The sequence below is a fragment of the Anthonomus grandis genome, chromosome 22, assembly GCF_022605725.1.
Source record: "Anthonomus grandis grandis chromosome 22, icAntGran1.3, whole genome shotgun sequence".
NCBI classification, from domain to species: Eukaryota; Metazoa; Arthropoda; class Insecta; order Coleoptera; family Curculionidae; genus Anthonomus; species Anthonomus grandis.
Window position 1 is genome coordinate 36,960,973 of NC_065567.1, and position 23,499 is coordinate 36,984,471.

At 31.0% G+C, this 23,499-nt stretch overlaps 2 protein-coding genes across 2 annotated transcripts; one reads left to right on the forward strand and one right to left on the reverse strand.

Moving 5' to 3' along the window:
- Positions 1-6,490: 6,490 nt before the first annotated feature.
- On the reverse strand, positions 6,491-14,601 carry LOC126748913 (VWFA and cache domain-containing protein 1). The gene is made up of 9 exons (XM_050458454.1): positions 14,250-14,601; positions 12,822-13,083; positions 12,092-12,346; positions 11,206-11,385; positions 10,885-11,094; positions 10,548-10,787; positions 9,677-10,002; positions 9,422-9,611; positions 6,491-8,981 (listed from the first exon to the last, which is right to left on the reverse strand). Exons 1-9 carry the CDS (start codon positions 14,400-14,402, stop codon positions 7,156-7,158), a joined length of 3,642 nt encoding a protein of 1,213 aa, XP_050314411.1. The 5' UTR covers positions 14,403-14,601; the 3' UTR covers positions 6,491-7,155.
- A 3,658-nt stretch (positions 14,602-18,259) lies between these two features.
- On the forward strand, positions 18,260-22,866 carry LOC126749247 (pair-rule protein odd-paired-like). Its single transcript, XM_050458949.1, has 5 exons — positions 18,260-18,676; positions 20,501-20,777; positions 21,160-21,401; positions 21,687-21,887; positions 21,953-22,866. Exons 1-5 carry the CDS (start codon positions 18,361-18,363, stop codon positions 22,048-22,050), a joined length of 1,134 nt encoding a protein of 377 aa, XP_050314906.1. The 5' UTR covers positions 18,260-18,360; the 3' UTR covers positions 22,051-22,866.
- Positions 22,867-23,499: the final 633 nt, after the last annotated feature.

Here is a 23,499-nt window from a genome sequence, read left to right on the forward strand (position 1 = left end):
GTTATTTATAAATAATTGAAGCATTGGTACAGCCCCAGAACAATTACCAAAATCATCCCGTTCATAAATAACTTTCAGTTCAGTTTTAAGTTTTAAATAATTTACAGTCGGAAAATTTTGTTTTACCAATTTTAACATATCTTCGGGAAAGTTACTTGCATACTGCTTAAATTGGTCACTGAAAAATAATTGTGCAATTACTAAATGGTCACTAAAACTAAACCGGTGTTTAATTTCAGAAGTTATAATATCACAAACTTCTAAAGCTGCTTGCCGATTACAATCTTCATTTCTTCTTGGTCTTTTGGCACTTGGGCCACTAGGCGTGGAAGATTCATTTTGCATTTCATTTATTATTTTATCTCGTACATTTTGAATAGAAGTTTTAAATGAGTCTATGTAACTTTTTACTAATATAACAATACCGCGTTTTTGGAGTTGATTAAATAGAATTTCACAATGCGGCATTATTAAGTGAAAAAAGTTTAACCAATACAGAAAATTTACACTTTGCAAAAATGCCTTTAATCCAATTGCCTGATTTATTGTATTATAATCTTGGTCAATCTCAATTATCTTCTCTAGGGCAGCCAGAATATCAACCTGGTATAAAAATACCGTTTCCACACAACGCGTGTTAAAATACCACCTTGTCGGCACCGCTTTAGGTAAACGAACTTTAACAAATTCGTCAAGAACTGCTGTACGCTTCGGGGATCGACTAAAAAACGTGGAAAACCCTTGTAAATTAGCAAAAAAGATTTTAACTTTTTATTCTGACTAGAAGCTTTTTGCAATATTAAGTTTAGTTGGTGGGCATAGCAATGAATAAAATTAGCAGCAGGATAACGTTCTTTTATTTTTTTCTGCACGCCACCCAATCGTCCACTCATAGTAGATGCTCCGTCGTAACTTTGTGCAATTAATTTTTCCGGTGTTTTATTTATTTCTAAAGTTTCTAACTCTTTAAAAATTACCTCTGTTAAATGTTCAGCTGTGGTTCCTGGAGGCATAATAAATTTTAAAAACCTTTCGTGAACAACGCCAGATAATATATAACGCAATATAAAAGTCATTTGCGTTTTATTGGAGCTATCAGTGGTTTCATCTACTTGAACTGCAATATATTCAGCTGACCGAATTTCCATTTTAATTTGTTCTTGAGCCACCGATAACATTGAATCAAGTAATTCATTTTGCACAGTCTTAGATGTACCTTTAAAAACCGTCGCCTTGTCTACGTATTCTTTAAATATAGGATCCAGCTCTGATACGAAGTTTATTAGTCCACGAAATATTCCTGGATTATCAGACGATTCTGTCTCGTCGTGTCCTCTTAAAGCCAGCTCAAATGCCCCACAAAACTTGACACAGTCTATTATTTTATTTAAAATATATCGATTTTTTGATACATTTTCGTTAAAAACTCTTACGGATTGTCGGTAAGCACTGTCTAACTGAGACCGAATATCAACACTACCAATTGTAGCATAATCTACGGCACTTTTCATGTGGTCTGCGGATAAAACATGTTTTTTAATTTTCTCTTTTAGATGCTTTAAGTCTTGAACACCGTTTTTACACCATAAAGAGTCATTCGAAAAAATAAGGCATACAAAACAGTAAAATGCATTACTTATTTCGCACCCACAAATCCAGTCAGCCAAATCATACATAGACCGGCGAAAATTGCGATGAACCTCTTTATCTTTATCCTTGCTAGTCTGCTTAATTTTTAGATCTGGTAATGGGCGACCCATTTCTTTTAACTCTAAACGTTTGTCGAAATTTAGTTCATTTTTAATTTTAAGTTCTTTAATTCTTTGCACCGCGGACATACTGCCTCACTTGGTAAAAAATAATTAAAATTAAACTAAAAAAAAACACTGTCAAAACAAAAAATACACGATAAAAACAAACAAAAAGAAAAATTACTAAATAATACTCTTAAATTGCGAAAATATTGCACAAATTGAACCGTCAATATCGCCGTTAAACGATTAATAAACCGAGCTCCGCGGCTTGGCTGTTGACCCAGCGCGTGATATCTTCGGCCGACTTCGGGCTACACTTGCCGGCATGGCCCGAGTTCAGCTGAAACGTATGCATTTAACATATTGGGGTCATCGATGGGCATCAGCCCGATTTGGAATTTAGCGTTGCAGGTCCGCGGTGAGTGTTTGGGCGTCGCGCGAGGTGCGTTTACTCGGCACGCATAAAAAGGTTAAAAGCACGCTTAATAAATGATTGTAACACGTGCAATTATGTGAGTTCTAATTTAATTTTAATTGTTCTATTTTATTTTCTTTATTTTTTTATTTTTTATTGGGGGGTCATTGACCCAATGACCTAACGGAGCAGCCGCCACTGAGATGATATAAACTTTGAAGAGCTCGAGAAAGAACATGAAATCGAAAATGAGTTTATAAATTTTGTTGAAGGAATAGACCCTCAAAAAAAAGATAATTTCGATATGGTTGTAAAGGAAGTAGGGCGTTTTGTTGTATTTGTTTATGAAGGACAACTTTACCCCGGGGCAAATCGTTTTCTTTACCAGAGAGGATGTCCGAATTAAATCTATGCAGAAGTCGCTAAAGATGTGGAAATGGCCCTCAAAGCCAGACGAGCTTACTTATTCATGGTCTGATGTTCGGGGATCTATTAAACCCCCTAAACAAGTTACAAAAAGAGGCATCTTCTCTGTGCCTGAGCTCGCCTGCTGGTATAGTGACTAAATCCATACTTTAATTATTAACCTAATGCCTTACCTATTATTTAGAAACATTTGCATTTCCTTATATTAAAAACCTCAAAAACTTTAATTTTTTTAAATTTTTACATCCCTCTTTTTACTCGCCGGGGAAAAGTAAATAAAACATAAGGTTAACTTTGCTCCAACGTATAAAATTTAAGAGTTTTGCCTACATATTTAGGGTGGGGGCAAAATAACCCCGGGCTATGAGCGAGTTTGCTCCACTTTTCAAACTAAAAAAAAAAACAAGATATTCGATATTTTTACGCACAAATCTTCAAAATAGTAATTCTTTAAGATGTCTCTTATATGTAGAATGCAACCAAAGTAAAGAAATTTCGTAATTTTGTAATAATTTTAGAAATTTTTAAATTTATCTTCAAAAAGAGGAGCAAAGTCACCTCGTTTTACGGTATTCAGAATTTCAATTTCATTTAACTTTTTAACGCTTTTTTTGTTGCAATATTTACAACTAAATATTATTGACTTTTTTTGTCCAGCTTTCACTTTCGAGTGAAGAGCTTGTAATAGATCTATTGTGCTCACCCCATTATTTATCCATTCTACCTAGCAATTCAGCCATTTAATCTGCTATAGCAAAACTATTAGCATTTCTTGCTTGTCAATCACTTAAATCAACTTCTAAGACCTTCATGATTCAATCTTGGTTTTAGAACCCTTACACTATATCAAATTTATTGCAACACACAATTACAGCCTATACAGACTTCTGAAAGGCATTCGATAGGGTTAACACTAAAAATTTTTTTGTTATGAAATTTAATAGATCTCGAGAATTTATCAGATGCGATTAGACAATTGATAATAGTATGCTAAATATAATATACATTGCCCAAGGATGTGGGTATATTGATTGACCAGAAGTTGACATTCAATGCCCAAATCAATACACAGGTACAAAAATCTTTTAAGGTGTTTATTGTGCTTATTTTTGGGCATTGAAACTGCTACTTTGTAACCTTATCAGGTTAATTTGAAATCCCTATTATAATATAGTTATAAATGCGGTTGAGAGAGTGCAAAATAAATTTCTCAAGTTTGTAGCATTCAAATTACATATAAATATTTTTTTATTTAGTGTTATAGAAGCAATAGTACATTGACACTGTAGTTACAAAAGTAGGTTTAATTTCTACTGATTAACAGACAGCTTTTATATAAAGCTAACGTTACGTCAGACCACTAAAATTTGTCTTTAAATTTCTTAAATATTGTATATCTAAAAATCTCTTTCTACATGGACTACTGAATCAACTATAGCAGCAAGATTAATAATATTATTTCATTTTCTATATTTATCACATTTTTAATTCTTTTCTTCTTCACAGTACTGCCTTGTTTTAATTGTTTGTATTTAAATAATTTATTTCTCTTTTACTTCTACTTTAAATAATGTATTAATGTCAGGCTTTGATGCGTGACTAACATGTTATTGTTTTCTTTAATACAAGGAAGCGTGTTGGTTATTTTCTACCATTTTCCAAAAAAACACCTTAATGCCATAGGTCAAAAATATAATTTCAATTAATAGAAGTCAATACCATAAATGACTTATTTATAATAACATCTGTAGCTTACGTTTTTTTTGAGATTTAATTTTTTTTGGGTTTTACCCTCAATACTCATATAATGAGACTCAAAAGTCTCTAAGTAAAGATTCTTTATTTTCTTACAGAAACGTCGGTAACGTGAATTCATTCTTTTATTTTAGGCATTTGGGGGTTTTCTAAATTGGGCTCTTCAAATTACACCTAAATATCTCTAAGCAACGCAATCTCTGTTTCATTCCAGAAACTTTGGTGTCTTCAAATTACTACCAAAGGCCTTTACCGAAAGAAGATTTAAATTTTATTTCATGTTTTTAAGATTTTTCAAATTGCTGCCAGACTCTATAAATTACACCCAAATGTCTCCAAGTAAAGTATATTTTGACTTATGCCATGAACCCAAATGTCTTCAAATAACTCTAAGGTAATCTAATAAGTAGATATTTATTTTATTCTAGACTTGTTTTCTTCGTCAGTTGCTCTAACTCTAGTCTTGCTAAGACTTTAAACGACACCTAAAAATTTATAAGTAATTTTTTTGATCCTATTAAGTCTAGTTAACAACTTTTTCCATAGTATCTGAAACAAAAAGGATATCACCCATAATAGACCCCTCTGTTCAATTGAACTTCTATGTTGACACGTCCTTGCAAATACCCAAACCTCTATAAATACTTTATCTACAAGTAAGTGTAACCAAAGATTATGTGGAATTATCTGCAACATCTTTCTGATCTAGACCAAAGCAACGATAAAGGTATTGAGAGGCTACTTTTATATGATCATCTAGCAAGAGGTAGAACTACAAGAGAGAGGTAGATCTGCAAGAGACAGCCTCTGATTTTATCTACGAGTATTTGTACTGATAATTTGCGGAATGAAGTATTTATATTTAAACCAATACAATCAATTAATTCACCGAATGCATTTTCTCAAATAGTAGAAGACAAGGACTGACGAATTGATGCAAGAAGCAGTCTAATTAAATTTCTTATGTGAATTTGATAACACTAATAAAATGCCAGATTGCAATCATAGACCTATGCAATCTTTACTTTATATGTATAAGATTTTCAATGGAACAATTTATTCTTTTTTTTTCATAACATTTAATATTCGAAGGCCGTGCCACATAGATCACTACGTATGCGCAAATCACTTGATACTGTAAATATTAACTTAAGATTTATAGACTAGTCAGTTCTTAGTTAAGAAGCTAGTTAAAGAAGAAAAAACAAAATAAAGTTGGTGCTCTATGGCTTGTGCTCTTTCGAACTTGGTACAAACCGGAAAAGAGAGGCTAATCAAGAAAAAAGTTTCCATTTATAGAACAAACTACAGTAGAGGACATTGTAATTGGTCGCATAGCCCAAAAAGCTCAGACCACACCAAGTCCTTCTGCAGTTTCCAGAAAAATTCGCGAAAAAACGAATGTTTTTTTTTGTTGCAATAGTAACAGTATAAGGTCACCTGATGATGGGCGGTGCTTATTGCATATTAACCAATGAGAGAGATATATATAATAACCATGTGTGAGATGAGACCTACACGAGTTTAAAAATGTGGGGTGATCATATACTTATAAACTCAGGCGTACATAACATCAGAGACATAACTTCTCCATATTTAATTGTATGGTACATTTCTCAATGATAAAAAGAAATTAATCACCTAAGTACAATATTCTTAATGCTGCAATGCGCGGATTTTATTGTGGCTTATAAAATCCACTAAAAATACAATTTAATATCACATCCGACAGCAAATTGAATTTATTTATTCCGTTATCTATGCAGAACTAAATTTCCAGTTGTCGGTCACTGTCCATGGGCATGTGTTACACACATGTGATACCCCTATGTATACTCCTCACTGCTCAATAGTCAATAAAACGGATTAATCCAAGTAAAATTTTTTTAATGTGATTTTTAAGTTTAATTTTTTTGATTTCTCATAAAATCCATCCTGTAATTGTTGGTTTAGACCATTCAAACAATATTAATTTAATTACTAATACAAATAAGGATTTCCTGTTATTTGCTCATTATAGAATCACTACTAAAGATAAATAAAACTGTTTTTTTTTAATTTACATTTTATATATATTTAAACAATTTCAATAAAATTGGCAATTGGCCTATCGTAACTGTTTGGCCACCTAATACAATAAATTAAAAATTTACAACGCACATGAAGGTTACAAAAATATAAAATTACAATAATGTTGCAGGATCGTACTACAATCATTAGGATAATCGAAATTTAGTAAAATTGGTTTATTTCAATAATATGTATAATTTTTGAACCATAGCTGGACAAAGTATATTCAATGATTTTCAAGTATTAAAACATTATTTTCTTAAGTACACAAATCTCAAAATATGTCCCAATTATTTCCAAAATCCTAATAGTAGATTGAAAAAGTAACATTTTCAGTTAACATTAAACAATTTGGTAAAAAAATACGTTAACTTTTTAAGTAATAAAATAATCCACAAAAAAATTAAGTACTGACTAATAACTTAAAAATGTCAAAAGGCATTAAGAATGCATAGCATTTATTATTCCTTGCCTTGTTCCTCTCACTAGTTAGTATTTAAAAAAAAAATATTGAGTTAACATTTCGTTTAAAATTATTTAGTGTCTTCTTGGCAGTTAATGTCTAATAATTTATTTTACGGCAAGAAGTAGCAGCATACGTGGTCCTAAAATATTTATTCTGAAACTAGCATAGAGAAAGCTCAAACTACATGTATAATGATAAATACTGAGATGTAACAAAAACAAATTGCTGTAACGTAATTAACACACTATTTTCTAAATTATATACATTCGTTACGTAGTTTCCAAGTTTCTATGTACAGTCACAGGCACCACTACACAGTGTTTTTGTGACGGAAGTTCAGTGGATATAGGAAGCCCGGAAGAATGATAGCTGGCGCCTGCTAGTGCGCTAGGTTTTCCCGTTGATGCACTAGTAAGAAAAGAAGAACTGTTAGACAATTCTTCATTATCTAATGAGTCTGCAACATCTATGGGTGCTAAAGAGAGATGTTCCGATTCGTCGTGGGGAGTCATCGTCGAATAACCATAATCAGATTCAGCTGCGGTATTATTCCTCCTGTAATTACCAGCTACACAATAAGGAGAGGGAGCCACACGCTCTTCTTTTAGTAGTTTGTCATTGTAATTCCCTGAATCATGGAAATTTTCATTAATGTTTAAATCGCTTATTCGTAATTGATCCTGGAAAGATGATAAATAAACGGTATCGACGACGACAGGGTTTGTATAAGACCGATAGCAAATAAATAATAAAATAAGTAACATCGTCATGGCTATAATAAGGCCTAATATTGGTCCTAATGGGGAAAAATCAGCTTGCCCTACAGAAGTGATATCATGACTTTCTGCTTTAAAAGGTGTTGTCATTCCAAAAACCCCATTGAAACAACTGCTGATCTCTGAACAAAATGGTTTTTTCAATAAACCGCCATTCATCTCATAAAGGCACCATTCACATCCTATAAGACCGAAACAATCCAAAGGATTCTTTTCATTTTGGCAATTGACTGGAAAGCATGATTCAACATTGTTATCTGTATCCAACAAAAAGGCCATTTCTGTGGAACTTTCCTCACCATGATTTAATTTACATGGCGAGTTGTTCACTAATGTCTGGTTATTGTTATTATTAGGACAAAAAGTCACGTCCGACGTTAAAGGGCATTCACATGGACACTCACATTCCCTTTGTTCCATTCGATTGCAATTTAAGCACAATCTATCAACTATGCTACAAGGGCAAAATGCAGGAACAACATCACAAGAAGCATTTACTACACCAACAAATAAATTTGTGCCGGAAATCGAGGATAAGTGATAAGTAATACAGTGTTCCCCGGGCACACGATTTACCAGCTCACCTGTAAAACTAGTGTTAAGTCGATAAAATCGTTGAATTGTATTATCTGCGTAGTCATTACACAACAATTTTTCTATAAATAGTTTGTGATTCAATATATCGTTAGCTACCAAGGACTCCCTATGTACAATATGTTGTTGTTCTACTGGTCTAGCATCTTTCATATCAGTAAATTTTTTATGGTAGATAATATATCCCTGATCATCTATAAGAAAACACGTTATATTTTCAGTTAAACAGTAAGGCATCACATTTAAAAGCATTTTTAACATATAACCATACGTCAGATCCATAGCTAAAATGAAGTTAGGTGTGGCATATGCCATTGTAATTATATAACCAGCACCACCTTTATCTAGATAAGGAGGTATAAAAACTGTTTTATTTCTGTGTTGTAAAGAACGCAAAAACCAAGATGTTTTCGTTACTTCTAAACCCTTTACTATAACGGTTCCAGGAAACATTTCTAGAACGCCGCTGTAGGAAGCTGCATACCGTCTTACAATATATTTGGACATATCTGATGATATATGTTTTTTCTTCAAAAAATCTAATATGTGACTTAATGCAAACACTTCTTCCTTGACTCCTTTTTTCAATCCGGGATTGATTAGTAGACCTGTAACATCTTTAAGGTAAGCCAAATAACCTTGTTCAACAAATCCGTCTTGAGAAATTCCTGATGCAGAGAATGGTGATTGGAAACATGAACTGCTCAAGTACAGTGATGAAACATCTGAAAATGTAAAATTAGCTAATTTAGGCTATGGTTGATCAAATATGCGTAATTAAAAATATACATTTTATATTTCGGAGTTATGTTGAATAACGTAAAAAGAAAAACTTTTATATAACGAAAGGAAAACTATCAAATAATATCCTTTTACTTTTAAGCATGTAAACATGTAAAGGATAGGTCATTCGTCTATGCATTGTTATTTAAGATTTATGCCTAAAACTATAAACTGCTAAAAATATTAATAAATTCAAGAAAAACAGTGATAAAAACCCGAATGACAAGTAATAGTACATTAAATGTTATGATTGCTACACAGTGTTTAATAACATTAATTAAACATCCATTATAGCATTAGCATACAAGACATTTTGTCATTAAAAAAAAACTTCTGTAAAAAAACTCAATGTTTAATAAAAGTGACTTGTTTAATAACTTACCTAAAGTGGCAATTTGAGAAAGGTGGCGGCAAAATTTCTGATTTTCAGAACCGTCCAATTTTTGAAATAGAAGCCGTCTCAATGACTGACTTGGAGAAGCTTTAAAAGGCTCATTAAACATCCCATAGCTTTGATTAAAGACAATGCATATAACGTACCATTGCCCTACTCTTGACCATCTGTATTCCAGCTAAAATAGTTACATTATATATTTATTACAAGATATTTTTCTTCATTGAATGTAATTAAAATTACCTGATCATCTGTTGTACTTGTGGTAATAAACGTTCCATTGCGTTCCGAAAGCAGCCGTTTTTTAAGAAGCTCGACATTTTTTACAGTTTCTGTATAACTAAGATCAACAAACAACAACTGATGGGTAACTGCTGAAGGTCGTAGAATTGAAGGATGCACGAGTACTCGACCTTCTAAATCGATTAAAAATGCATATGAATGAAGCTGATTGCTGCTGTAATAAGTTATATCTTCCACTAAGTTTGAAAAATATACATCTACTCCCAAAAGAGCGAATCTTTGGGTAGCCTTCGAGGTCCAGCCACTTGTAAAGGATACAGTTAAATCTGAAATACAAAAACGGCGATGGCTCTTACTAAATTCTAGATTTGAAAGTGACAAATTTAGATAGTATTTTGCTAAAAGAAAACATTAATTTGAGATATGCAATTTTGTTCTCGAAGCCAAAGCTAGACACTTGAAACAAGTAAAGGAATAAAAAGGTTTGATTTTTAGATGTTTAATAAAAAGAAATGTTCAGTTAAAACAAGAAAGTCAGTGGTAATATTTTTTTGTCAATAATGTATTCAATTTGTTTTGAATTAACCTTCAATAGCACAAACAACACTGTAGCAAAAAAAAAATTTTTTTTTGCAAAAATCATTTCACCCTCTATTATGGAAAAATTTATTTCCCGACATGTTTATATGAACTTTATTTTATAAAATCATACGCTTAACACGCCAAAACATTTCTTCGCCGCAACTAGAAAACAACCTGTATAATTCTATAAAAGTAAGTTTTTACTATATAATCCAATAGAGCTTTTAAAATGCTTATTGATACTCAAAACTAACATTTTTACATAAATAGTACAACATGCACAACTTACCTTCAGCATGGGGATCCCAGTGAGGTAATGAAATATTCTTACTGGTCTTAAATACACTGTTAGGGTTAAAAATGCTAAAAAACCTATTTACTACAAATCCTATATCTTCAGTCTTATTAACAGTCATCATGTAGCCAGGTTTTCTAAATGGATTATAATCATATGAAATATTATATCGGGTAAAGTTCTGTTCTGCTATATCACGTAAAAAATGAGTTTCATACATTACTGGTTTCAACTCTGAAACAAAGTGATACATAGTAATATCAATTAACAAAAATTATTTTCCACATGTAATGAATAATTTTAATATTAATATTTAGTTTTTAATAATTACCATCAATGACTGCACATGTGTTAAGCAAAACTGGAAAGGTAATATTCTTAGTTTGTTCATTTATCACTTTTAAGACACTTTTTGCCTCAGTTAAAGAAGATAACAATCCCCTACTAATATATACAACTATAACAGAATCTCCTTCTTCAACTTTGTCATCTGATAATAACTGCAATGCCTTTTTAATCCCAATAACATGATTCGTCGGCCCTAAAAATTAAATAAAGCATATTATAGTAAGCAAAATTTGTTAGTTTGGAGTTATCAAACATCACTGATGAAGGACCAATCAAATAATGATTTTTCCCAGCAATCACTTACCACTTCCTCTCACAAGAGAATCTATGAACATATTTAAATGTAATAAATGTGAGGGTTTGGCTTCTTTCAACAACTCTGAATGGGAATCTGCACATTCCTTTTCTGGAGCTGACCAGTCAGAGGCTACAGCAATTAATGCTACTCTATCATCATTTGTAAGGCATCCTAATATTTCTTTTGCTGAAAGGTAAATGATTACATTAGAAAAAAAACCTAAAGCATATACTAGGTTAATTTTGCAACTTAGAGAAATGTACTTCAAAAGTCAAAATCAAGTTTATTGTGCATTAATATAGCATATATATACACAAAAGGTGTTATTCGCGTAAAATGATATTCCATAACACCAGACATTCACACAGAATTACAGGAGCAAACAGTTGAATAAAAAGAAATATACAGACAACTTAAGGCTACTAACACAACCCAGACATACAGTATTGAGAAGAGAAAAAAGAAGTTATCATCTGTCGTAAAAACTTGGTGTATTGATTTTTGAAAGAATAATGACAAGAGCCAGCCACCAGCAAATCATTTGCATTGAGAAATTCTACCATGAGGTAGGCAAAGCAGTTTTCAAATTTTATTGTGCATTGAAAGGGAATATCAAAATTAGGCACATTTCTAAGGTTAAGGTGATGTAAGTGCCCCTTGCAGATAAGATGGAGTAGGATAAGATTGAGAGTTATTTTTTACCATCCAATATGCAAACATAGTAAAGTAGAGGTCAACATGAAAATTGTATTTTAAATGTTTATTAACATATGTTGGAGTGATGTGGTCAAACTTACAACCTTCATATGCAAAACGCCTACACATATTTTGAGCTAATTGTACTTAAATGCACTAATTTAGATTCCAATGATGTTAATGGTGAACTACTTACCTACTGACTTTGCAATCTGCAGATGTTGTTTACTTAAAGATCCTCCATGATCTAAAACCAAAACTACATTTTTTCTCTGATATTGTTGATATCTCATATAATTTTTCCATAAAGAAAGCGGGTCCCGGCCATTACATTGGAAGAACTTAGAACCATCTATATTTCTTATATCTGATTCAGATACAAAATAATGTTGCTTCAAGGCAAATCCCAATGGCTTGTACTGATCTAAATATCTTTTCATTTCATCTAAGACTGTAAAAAAGCATTTGTTAATTCACAGGTATAAACTACCTTTGTTATTATAGAAAACAAAATGCACAGAAGAACTTACAGCCTAGTTTTATCAAGACTTCTGAATGCTATCCTTCACATTTAATAATTTTCTACCTGTCTGTATCTACTATATAAATCATGATTTTTTTTTCATAAGTATTGTCTATTATTTAACACAAAAACTTTCATTCAAAATAAGCCTTGATAAAAACTTAATTAAAATTTGAGATGTCAGCAGACCTAATAGAGCTATATATATTGTGTTTAGACTAAATTTATGTACATAGGTGTAAAGATGATGTACATTGAAGAGAGTAGCATACCAATATATTGAACAATTTTCTTAGGAAAACTACTACACAGATATATAATTTAAATTAATAAAGTGGTTTTGAATATATACCAACCAGACAATTTATCTACATACTTAAAAACTCTCCTTGTAAAAACTTACCATAGTTTGATCTAATAACAGGGATGCTATTATTTAGGCTACCATTACTGGTAGGTATTGACTCTGGTTTAGTGTTCCCTTTTGTACAAGGCAGCAAGACTGAAGGTACCTTATCTTGATTGTCTAACAATTGTGTGGCATTGTCAACAGCAGAAAAAATATGTGCTATTTTTTGAGCCAGTTTTTGTACCATGAAATCTAAATGATTAGATAATGTTGTAGATGATGGTGCAGTGGTTTTTAGGGTTTGATGAAATTTCGTCTAAAAATATTGTAAACACACAGCTTTTTATTGTGAGTTCTTTCATAAAATGGAATAAGCATTCATTAATTCTAAAATGTATAAATAACGGTTGAAACATAGATTAAATATTCAGTTGCTAACAATACATTTATTTGGAAATCTTTCTTGTTCAAATTGATTTTTCCACTACAGCACTTAACCAAGACTTTACTACAAATGTTAATGATTTTCTGCTTTTTTCTAGTACATACTTCTTAGTATCTAAGTATATCTATAGTTTGCATTAGTGCTGTTAATGCCCTAAATGAATAAATAAAATAAATGGATTTTTTTATATAATAATTGCAAGAAGTGTCTGCCTACTAATTTTACTCTTCAGAAAATTCTCTAAGGTTGGCATAAGCCAAGTATTGTTATTGTAAATTCTAGTTTAGCAAATTTTCCAAAAATCGCACCTAAGGTAAGGGTTAAAATATGTGTAATTTAACTGGAATTTTTTTTCAAAAAAAGTAATTTTTTGTCAAAAAATAATGACATGTACTAAATTTATACATTTTAATCTTAACTGTAATTAAAGATCCAACCCAACTTTTCTGAAAACCGCACTTAAAGTTATGAGAAAATAGGGTCTATTTTAAACACCGAGATATAAGAAATAGTTCCATTATACTATCAGTACATCTTTTGCAGTAATATAAATTCTTGAAAATTTGTTTCCAGTGCTTTTATAGTTGAATTGGATTGGGATGGGTTAAGTTGGAATTGCACACATTTTAAGCCTTTTTCAGGTAAATAAAGATTTAAATATATTTTGGTTTTTTCATAGAAGTGGAAAAAAAAGTCCAACTGAAAATTCACTCCCTTGCCATCAAAAGAAAGTTGCTAAACTAGACCTTTACTTGAAGATTTACATCACCATTAAATAAACACAAAGGATCCTCCAAAACACAAGAAAATATGAAATAATTGTCATAGATAATTCTATAATAAATAAAATAGTCTCAAGCACTAAATCATGGCAATCTTGGGAATTCTAGTGGTGGTATGAAGAATTGAATTGGAAACTGTAAACTGTGATAAGGAGAAGAGGTCTTAATAAATAACTTAAATTAAAAGAAACATTTTGCTAAAACAACACTTAAAATTTAGGGAATGATATTTTAAAATAGAAAAGCAAGACATACCTCAACAAATTGTTTCCCTAATTCCACATCTTTTAGAAACGTTACATGCTGGCTTAAGTTTATAGATATATTTTTAATGTCTATGTTGCCACAAGTCATGGGGAACAGCACAGTGAAAAAGCAGAAAATAAATACTTTGTATAATGGATCCATGTTTTATGTGCATCCTACTAAACAATAACAGAATTCCTTAACAATAGAGATTTGTATTTTGAAACACAAAAAGTGATTCACATAAGGCATTTTAGAGTTTTATAGCCTAAAGTAGAAAAATTCTAGTAATAATGCTTTTTTTTTAACCAGTAAAATAAATAATTTGTGATTGATGTAAACAAAACACAGGGCGCAAAGGCAATGCCTTGATACAATACAAATGTCATAATTGACAAATGAAAAGTAGGAATTATTTACAGAGTTGACAATGACTCGCAAAGTTAGTCTGTATTCACATGAATACGTACGTTAACGGATACGTTATTACCACGGCACAACTACCAAAGAATGGTCTTTACGGGCATCTGTAATGGTTAGGGCAAAAATAAATAAATAAAGATTTTATTTGTTTTGTTATTTGTATATCATGCAACACAGTCTAAAATAATTAAAAATCTATATAGTTTACAATAAAAATAAAATATACGAAAGTGTTATTACACCTAAATACATAGCCAATAGTTTCTCTAAAATGGTAACATTTGTGTTGAAAAAGTTATTGACTTTTTAAAGACATTTATGACACTATTGTATAAGAGAATATTTAAAATTATTAACATAAAGAACTGTCTAAGGGACTTTAGAAGCTTTTTAGAATAACACGTTTTATAAAGTTCTGTGGTATGTAATGTTGCTTGCTAATAAAATAATATAATACATGAAACTCGATTAAGGATCTTAAAATTGTTAGCATAGTTCAATCAAGATATATTAATAAAATATTTCATGCACTTATTATTAGCCTCAAAAGCACTATTCAAAAGTACACAAGTAGGACACGGATTGATTTGCAGTAAAACCTGCTATTTTTTCCCCCAAAAACACTCCAAAGATTTTAATCCCAATTAAGATATTCTCTTGATTCTAAAAAGTACCTCTTTAGATCTAATATCAATTTCAATGTTTTCAGATTAAACAAACTTCACAGGCAAGTTTGTTGGCGTTTTGTTTTCTTTTACTTTATTTCCAAAAATTCTCCCAAAAACTTACAAAGTTTTCAAGTGTGCTCAAGTCGTCAAAACATTTTTTAAAATTTTATCCATTTTGTAGATGAGGGTTTACCTCAATAAAGAAAACATAACAAATCACTTTTACATAGAATGTGATAAGAACTTTAAAAATAAAGATGAAGAAATACAAGAATTCTTGAGCGTAGAAGCAATAATTAATACTTCAAAATGTAAGCAAAATTGTCATTACAAATTTAAGCTATAAAGAAAGAAGTAGAAGCTGAAACGGAACATCACAGATTATTTGTTCACGGTTCACAGTTTAACTTATATAGATCCAATTTTTATAAATATTGATCTTACAACAAAAAACTAAATGAGCGTATGAAATACATTCGTTAATGCACATTCCATAATAAAAATCCACACTCTAAAGATTTCTACTTTTGCGATTTTGTAGCAATTATATAGTCCTTTATAGTTTCCATTAAGGATATCACCTTAAATATAAATAAACCTATTATGAGTTTTTAATTGCAGTGACCTAAATTAAAATTGAGAGAAAATTTTACTGAGAAGTTCGCAAACAAAAAGAGAAAAAGAAGATGTGCGCGCGCAGGGCTCTCTCTTGCATCTAGAGTATTATACGAAATGTAACTCTCTCTTTTTCTATCTCGATAACTCATTTCTCCTTCTCAATTAACGTTCGCATCGCCCGATCACACTTTTTGTAACGCTTTCGTAACGAATTCCCCAGCTTACTCCCCAATTCAAGCGTGCGTAAAGAAGTTTTAGAAGTTACTTTAAAAATATGTAAATATGGTTTTTTTATGTACTACATATTACATCAATATGATATGATATGATGTGATATGCCCTCATATAATATGTGATTATATTCTAAAAAATAAAATACAAGATAAGAGCATTTATCATTTTATATGCACGACTCTTAATTAAACAACCTTAATATACTAAAAGACTTGATATATCGCAGACCCATCGCGCATGTATGGACCCTTGTTGCGAATGATTAAGAATTAAATCAAACTTTACTTTAACGATATCTTTGGGATAAGAGCGCGCGGGATAAGGTGCTGCTTCATGCCACTACTGTATAAACATGATATGAAATAATTTTGAACCAATTTATATTTTCCACTAATATCTAATTACCAATTAAAGGTGGCTGTTGCGGTTTTCTAATTGTATGATCGTGTTACCGTCACCATGCGAATGTAGGCTAAAAGCCACTTTACCGTACATCCACAGCATAAAGAAACCAGCAGTCGCACTTCAATAAAAATACATTGGCTTGAATAAGCGAGTTCGGTGCATGTGTACTAACGCAGGCGAGGCATTTTTGCTTATAGTAGGGATGCCGCTGACACTCGCTACGGTCCACGCGGCTTTTGCCTTGGCTAGAGCCGGACTTGATTGATTATTGATTTTTTAATATAAATAAAGTTCATACATTAACAAAATATTTAAACAAAAATAAACATCGCATTTCTACATCTAACAACGACGATATAGAATAATACGTGCAGGAAGTTAATTAGGTATGTGCCATAAATTTAAGAGACCATTCTTTGAGTAATTTTAAAACAAAAAGTTCATATAAACATATGTCCAGAAATTCTTCGTTCTCAATATACAGGGTGTTAAAATTTAACAACAACTAAAATATATGCCACTGACTTTTGTGCAATTTTTATTATGTTCTGTGGATTATACAAATAAAACTTTTCTGTCTCTTGAATTTTTTTCGTATCTTGCTTAGTTAATAATAAATTCCAAATGAAACTTTTCCCCAAATTCCTTGTGTGATCCAGGGATATGCAATTAAGTGGACTTTTTTTTTCTCGAAAAATAAGCGAGATACGAAAAAGTTGTATTTGTATTTGAGTAAATCAAATAACATATTAAAAATGGCACAAAATTGAGGTGCCCCAATTTTTTTGCCACAAATATTTCTTCAGGTCCCGTTCGAGATTACACTGGACCTAATAAATTTAATCATGTTAGGGGTAAATTAGCTCCTTAATGTTATAAATAACACCGCCAGAGAACTTGCGGACCTATGTTCATATGAACTTTTTGTCTTAAAATTACTCAAACAATCGCCTGTTAAATAATTTATGGTACATACTTAATTAACACCCTGTATAGTAACGCTTTTAGATTAACATCTGACTACATAGTAGTTTAAGGATAACTAATTATACAAATAAAGTAATATATCAAAACAAATAGAAACTCTTAGGCCAATAAATAAAGACAAATAGTTGGCAACAATTCAAAACAATTCTAACATCTGCGAATTTTTGTTATATTATTAAGTACCAACTAAAGTAAAAGTATACAATTTTGCAACTCTTTTAAATATGGCAACACTGTTAAAATGGCAGAAATATAAATAATGTCCTTAAAAATCCAAAAAAAAAATATTACATTGCTGCAACTTTAATTGATGCTTAATTATGTTATTTAAGCCATAAAGCCAAATTTGCAGCTATTAAAAACTTTGGCAAAGTCAATTATTTTGCTTCATTAATAATTTTTGACATACCCCTCTTTTAATACAAAAGTTTTTATAAAAAACGCTACGCTTTGTAAAAATGCTATTAAAATAGTCACTAAGTACGGCGCTGAACTAGGCGATACACCTATGAACACAGTTCGATAAACAGTGAGCTCGGCATCCGGAGAACATGGCTGCGGCATGGCTAAGGATGCTATTAGTTCGCTTACATTTTCGAGCGGAGTGAGACTGCTGGTTTCTTTATGCTGTGGTACATCCACATCAATATTACGAGAAGAAATTACACTCGCATGTCACTGCTGTCAGCTGTCACGCTGGGTAGTAGGAAGGAATTTTTGCTCGTTTTGTTTTGGTTTGTTTATCGATGGGACTTTAAATTTAGGGAATAATTAATAAAAAAATAATGTTTTCCACCCCAAAAAGAAATAAACTTTCCGCAAATAGTGATAGTGCCACGGTTGTGACCCCTAATAATCGTATATTAAAGGCTTCGTGCTTTAATATCGTGGACAAAGCGTCAGACACTGGAAGCAACATAAACCTGCAAGAAAGAACTGTTATTTCACCTGGGGAAGCGCGAAGAGGACGGCCTAGGGCTGACCTTTTAAATACTCTTATTTTGGAAGGGTCAACCTCTCCTAGTTCGATTAAATGTATTTATTGTAGCCGGGTTTTTCCTAGGGAAAAATCATTGCAAGCCCATCTAAGAACACATACAGGTGAGAAGTTTTGACATGTTGTGACAAAATCTTTAATGATTAAATGCTCCTGCATTTGTTATTTTTTTCACTTGAAGAGTGAACACGTGAATAAAAGTAAGGGTTTAATAAACTTACCTATAATATTCAAATGTTTTTTTAAAAAATTATGAATTTTATAACCAATTAAAATTACAAACTTCAACCACAACAAGCATATATTTTATTAAAAAACAATTAAAATCCAGAAATTTATTATAAATAGTAATATTTTTTAATGAAACAAACAATATTTCATTAGATTTAATTCATGCTAAGCAATTTAAAATAAGGAATTTTCTTCCAATGCAGCTTCTCCTAGAAATTTATCAGAAATTGCTCTAAAATAGAGCATATCCTATTTTAATTAAGTTGAGGCAACTTAGTCATTTTTACTGACTGATAAATTTTTAAATGAAAATTTTATCCTAATCAGCTGGAATGTCATTTACTAGGAATTAATGACCATGCAGGTCATTATCTATTAATTTCTAAATTTCTTATCTGTTAGTGTTTAAAGTAATAGTAATAAATAATCTCTGGTTAAAAAAAGTAGGTTACAGTCAAATATACTTTGATATGATCAACCCTAATTGAATTATTCAAGAATAGCATAATTTAAGGGAGTTTATTTATTTATCTATCTTTATTAATGGTATTAACCAATTTACAAAAGAAAAAACTTTAGATAGCAAAATAAAAATAAAAGCACTCAAGTAGCAAAATATAATATTAAAAATTTTGATAAAAATTGATATGTTTGAGAGAACTTTTAGATGTACAGTTGTAAACATATAGATTCAATCCATACAAATTAAAAGAAACCTGAATTTTAGTAATTTGGGCTATGCTGGCTGAAAGTATTTCTGCAGAAATCAACACAAAGAAGTCTTGTCTCTCTCTATTTGCAGGAAAGTTAAGCTTACTGAAACTTATTACAATCAATAGTTCCTTTTAGTAATTTAAAAATAAAACATAAATCAGCCATTAGTAATCTTAACTCAAGCATGTCCATCAATAACATAAAAAAATAAATATAATAAAATTGATTTATAGTCAGTATGTCCAATAATTTTAGAACAATTTCTTTCAAAAACTTATCTTGTACTCTTTTAATATCATTACTATGAGATCTGTAAAAGGGAGACCAAACAGGGCAAGCATACTCCAAACCACATTGTACCAATAAAAAAACAAAAGTTAAATATAGAACATGAAAAATCACCACTAAATCTAGTTATAAAACCTGAACTTCTATATGCCCTTTGTATGGATTTTTCAGATATGTGGTACAAATGATAATTTCCCATCCAAATAGCACATACCAAAAAAATGTGCGAATATGAAGACAAAAAATCTGTATTAATACTGGAAAATTTAATATAAGGCCAGTTAGGTTTCATTAGGCAACAATAATTTTAATCTACCAGGCAAAAATCTCATATCTCATATATGCAAGTGTAGAGTGTAACAGGTGAAAAGAAGATGTTCTCAAGTTTCTAGAGATTCATGATTTCAAAATTATAAACAGCTTTCAAATGCACAATAATTTCAAATTTTTACAAAATTTATCAAGAAAGTAAAAATACTAAGGAAAACATTTTTCAGAACAACAAACACACTTCTACATTTATTTTTATTGTTACTGCCCCTAAATTATTTGTTTGTTTTAAATGTTTTTATTATTGTGGTCCTACCTCCTTTATCATACACTTAATACTTGTTTTATGGACCTGTATTTTCACCTTGGTCTCAAGTAAAAAAAAATATTATTTAAAAAAAATTGTTAAACAAACTGTTTTTAAGGTGAAAAACCATATGCATGTGACTATCCGCGATGCACTAGAAAATTTGCTCAATCAGGCCAGTTAAAAACCCATCAGAGGCTTCACACTGGAGAAAAGCCATTTATGTGTGCAGCTGCAAATTGTCCAAAAAGATTTACTCATGCCAACAGGCACTGTCCAGACCATCCAGAGTTTACTCTAAAAAGATATGTTAGCAAAGTTGAAGGAGATTTGGATAAACCCTATGATGAGGCCCACACAGCTGAAGTTCGACAGTGGCTGCAAAATTATGATAGGTAAGTTATTATGCTTTCTGTGAAATTTTGCCGCATGATGCACAACACTAAGTAAAGGCATTGGTAAAATTTTACATATATATTAAGCATCTTATTTTGATTGCTTTCAAAAAACTTCTATTTTACTCTGTTGTTAATTAGAAATAACTATTGGGTAAAAGGGACACTGCTGTTCTTGCAATTTTAAAAGCAAGAACATCAGTTTATCTGCTACTCTAAAAATATAACTAGCTAAATGATATAATTAGATATAGGGAATTACTTCACTTTAAACTAATAAATATAAATAAAACACAAAATGAACTCAAAATCACTCTGCATGATTTTTGTCCAATCATTCATTTCCATTTATTTATTTATTTATGTATTTGTTTTATATTAGATGTAATAAGGGTTCACCAAAATGTAATGAAAACTTAGACACTACCCCAAGAAAAGAGAGAAGAGATATGATGCTATTTAAAAGGGAAGAATCTATACTTAGCAGTGGTAGTTCTGCTTATTTCTCAGGGTGCTCCCAAAATGGCGGGGATGATTTAGAAAATTCGCCGGTATCCGAACTGGACGATCTTGAAACTTCCGTTTGCAGTATTTCAGGAGGCTCCGAAAATGAATTAGGAGCAGGTAATACTTTTCTTTAATTTACATACTAGGCAATACAATTGAAAAGTATTATTTTAATTGGATGAATCCAACATTTTTTGATCATGTGCTTTAAATTTTTTCAGTAAAACTGCCTAAGGAGCTTAAGAACCGCAAAATTATGATTTTATGTATCTACTTTTGTTGTCAAAGTATGTTGTTCAAGTTACGATTTTTTTGCGCCTATGTGAATTTGACATAATGCATCAATATTGAAGACTCTATTTTAATAGATATAGATCAGATAATATTATTAAATCTTTACAGATTCTCCTCTATCAAAGCCATCAGAATTGCCAAAGAAGAGATGGTTACGTGAAGCGACCCAAGAGCAAAGGCTTTGGGATTCTACTATAGATTTAGCTTCGCCCCTAAATTGGAATGACGATGTTTCATACGCCGATACAGAGGAAGTTTATGATAGTGAAAATCAGAAACGTCCTACTGTTTTGGTTTGTGTACAAGCCAGTAAGTCATCTATAGTTTAATAGGAATTAAGTTATTTAGGTATTTAATCCGATGTTGTTTTCCAGGCAAAAACAAAGAGATATCAAACGACGACATCCAAGGAGCAATGGCTTTGGTCGAATTAAAAAGTGGCGTTAACTGTAGTTATAGTTACAGAATTTAACACGAATAAGTCTATAATTTTCGCGCTTACGTAGGATTTTCTCTCGTCGTAACAAGTTTTAGAACTACTAAAATTTGTACTTTTTACCAACCTTTTTACTTGGGATTTTGATAGCTAAAGGTAACTTATTGTGTTGTTTTTTTAGTACTTTTTTTTTCTAAAATGTCTATTATATTGTTAAGTTATATTTATTATTATTATTATTATTATTATTATTGATTTTAGTTAAGCACTGTTTATATATATATATATATATTGATATATATATATTAATCTTTTACTGGCAGTGGCTAATTTCGATTTTTTTGTTAAAAATATGCTTGTCACAAATATGCTTAGATTTTATGCTTACTATTTACGCATTTTTTAAATTAATTAGTATAGATAATGGCATAAATAAAATACGTGGTAGGAAAAAGGTGGCTTTTATCGGGTTCTGCATTAAACGACTTTAGCGCAGGCTAATTTGTATAAATGATTACCCTCAATCTCTTAAATCTTTTTATAAATTTTTCACTAAACAAACATATTCTGTAGTATTCACCAATGTCCTTATTAAATACAAAAATCTTGCGGAATACCTAAACTTGAATGCAAAATAGTAAGTATGCCTAACAAAAAATGCTTAATTACTACAGTTAACAAAAGATGTTGTTTCGTATGTAGATTATTGAAAGTGAATCAGTTCATAACAATATAGAATTATTCTATTTTTGGAATGAGTTGAGTAAGACCTTTTAGAATGCTTCTGTAATACCATATTTAAAGAAATTGAAATTGTTTAAAAATAAATATTTCATTTTTGTTATTTCCCTATTATTGTGTATCATTACCTACATGTGTTGCAGTTTCCTTAATTAAAAGGGAACACGCAAGGGTAAGTGTTATCATTCGGGAGTTGTAAACATATACAGGGTGACAATTTAAAAACTGGAAATGGCATATTAGGAACAAAAAACTGAATAAGAAAATTGGTGAAAACAGATTCTATAAAACGAAGGTAAAAAACAAGCATTTTATCTCACCAATGATACCATAGAAAGCCATATTTCAGAAAATTTTCTATTTATCAAGGAAATCAATAAATAAAAATACTACTTTGAAATGTTTATTATCATTTAATTAAATATTGAAAATGATTTTCGTTATTTTGAAGACAATAAACAAACAGGCTTTAAAATTCTTTACGTACATTTACAAATGTTTCTCTGGATATATCACGGCATTCCTGGACTATTCTATGCTGGAGTTGCTCTAGTGACTCGGGTTGCGTTTTAAGAACCACAGATGTTGGGTGATTCGTCAGAAAGAATTCAAGAAGTGTTACGCTCGGGGATCTAGGTGGTCATTCCATAAAATCGCTTTTTCCAATCCACTGGTTAGGAGCATGATCATCCAGTCATTGGCTAATGGGAACTATATAGTGAAGAGGTAAATCCTGTTGGAATT

Coding starts and splice junctions, on each gene's coding strand:
- LOC126749247 (XM_050458949.1), top strand. CDS start 18,361: ATGTTTTCCACCCCAAAAAGAAATAAACTTTCCGCAAATAGTGATAGT. Junction 20,778..21,159: donor TGGCTGCAAAATTATGATAG/GTAAGTTATTAT, acceptor GTTTTATATTAG/ATGTAATAAGGGTTCACCAA. Junction 21,402..21,686: donor CGAAAATGAATTAGGAGCAG/GTAATACTTTTC, acceptor AAATCTTTACAG/ATTCTCCTCTATCAAAGCCA.
- LOC126748913 (XM_050458454.1), bottom strand. CDS start 14,402: ATGGATCCATTATACAAAGTATTTATTTTCTGCTTTTTCACTGTGCTG. Junction 10,003..10,547: donor CTGGGATCCCCATGCTGAAG/GTAAGTTGTGCA, acceptor TTTGTATTTCAG/ATTTAACTGTATCCTTTACA. Junction 9,612..9,676: donor CAAGTACAACAGATGATCAG/GTAATTTTAATT, acceptor TAACTATTTTAG/CTGGAATACAGATGGTCAAG.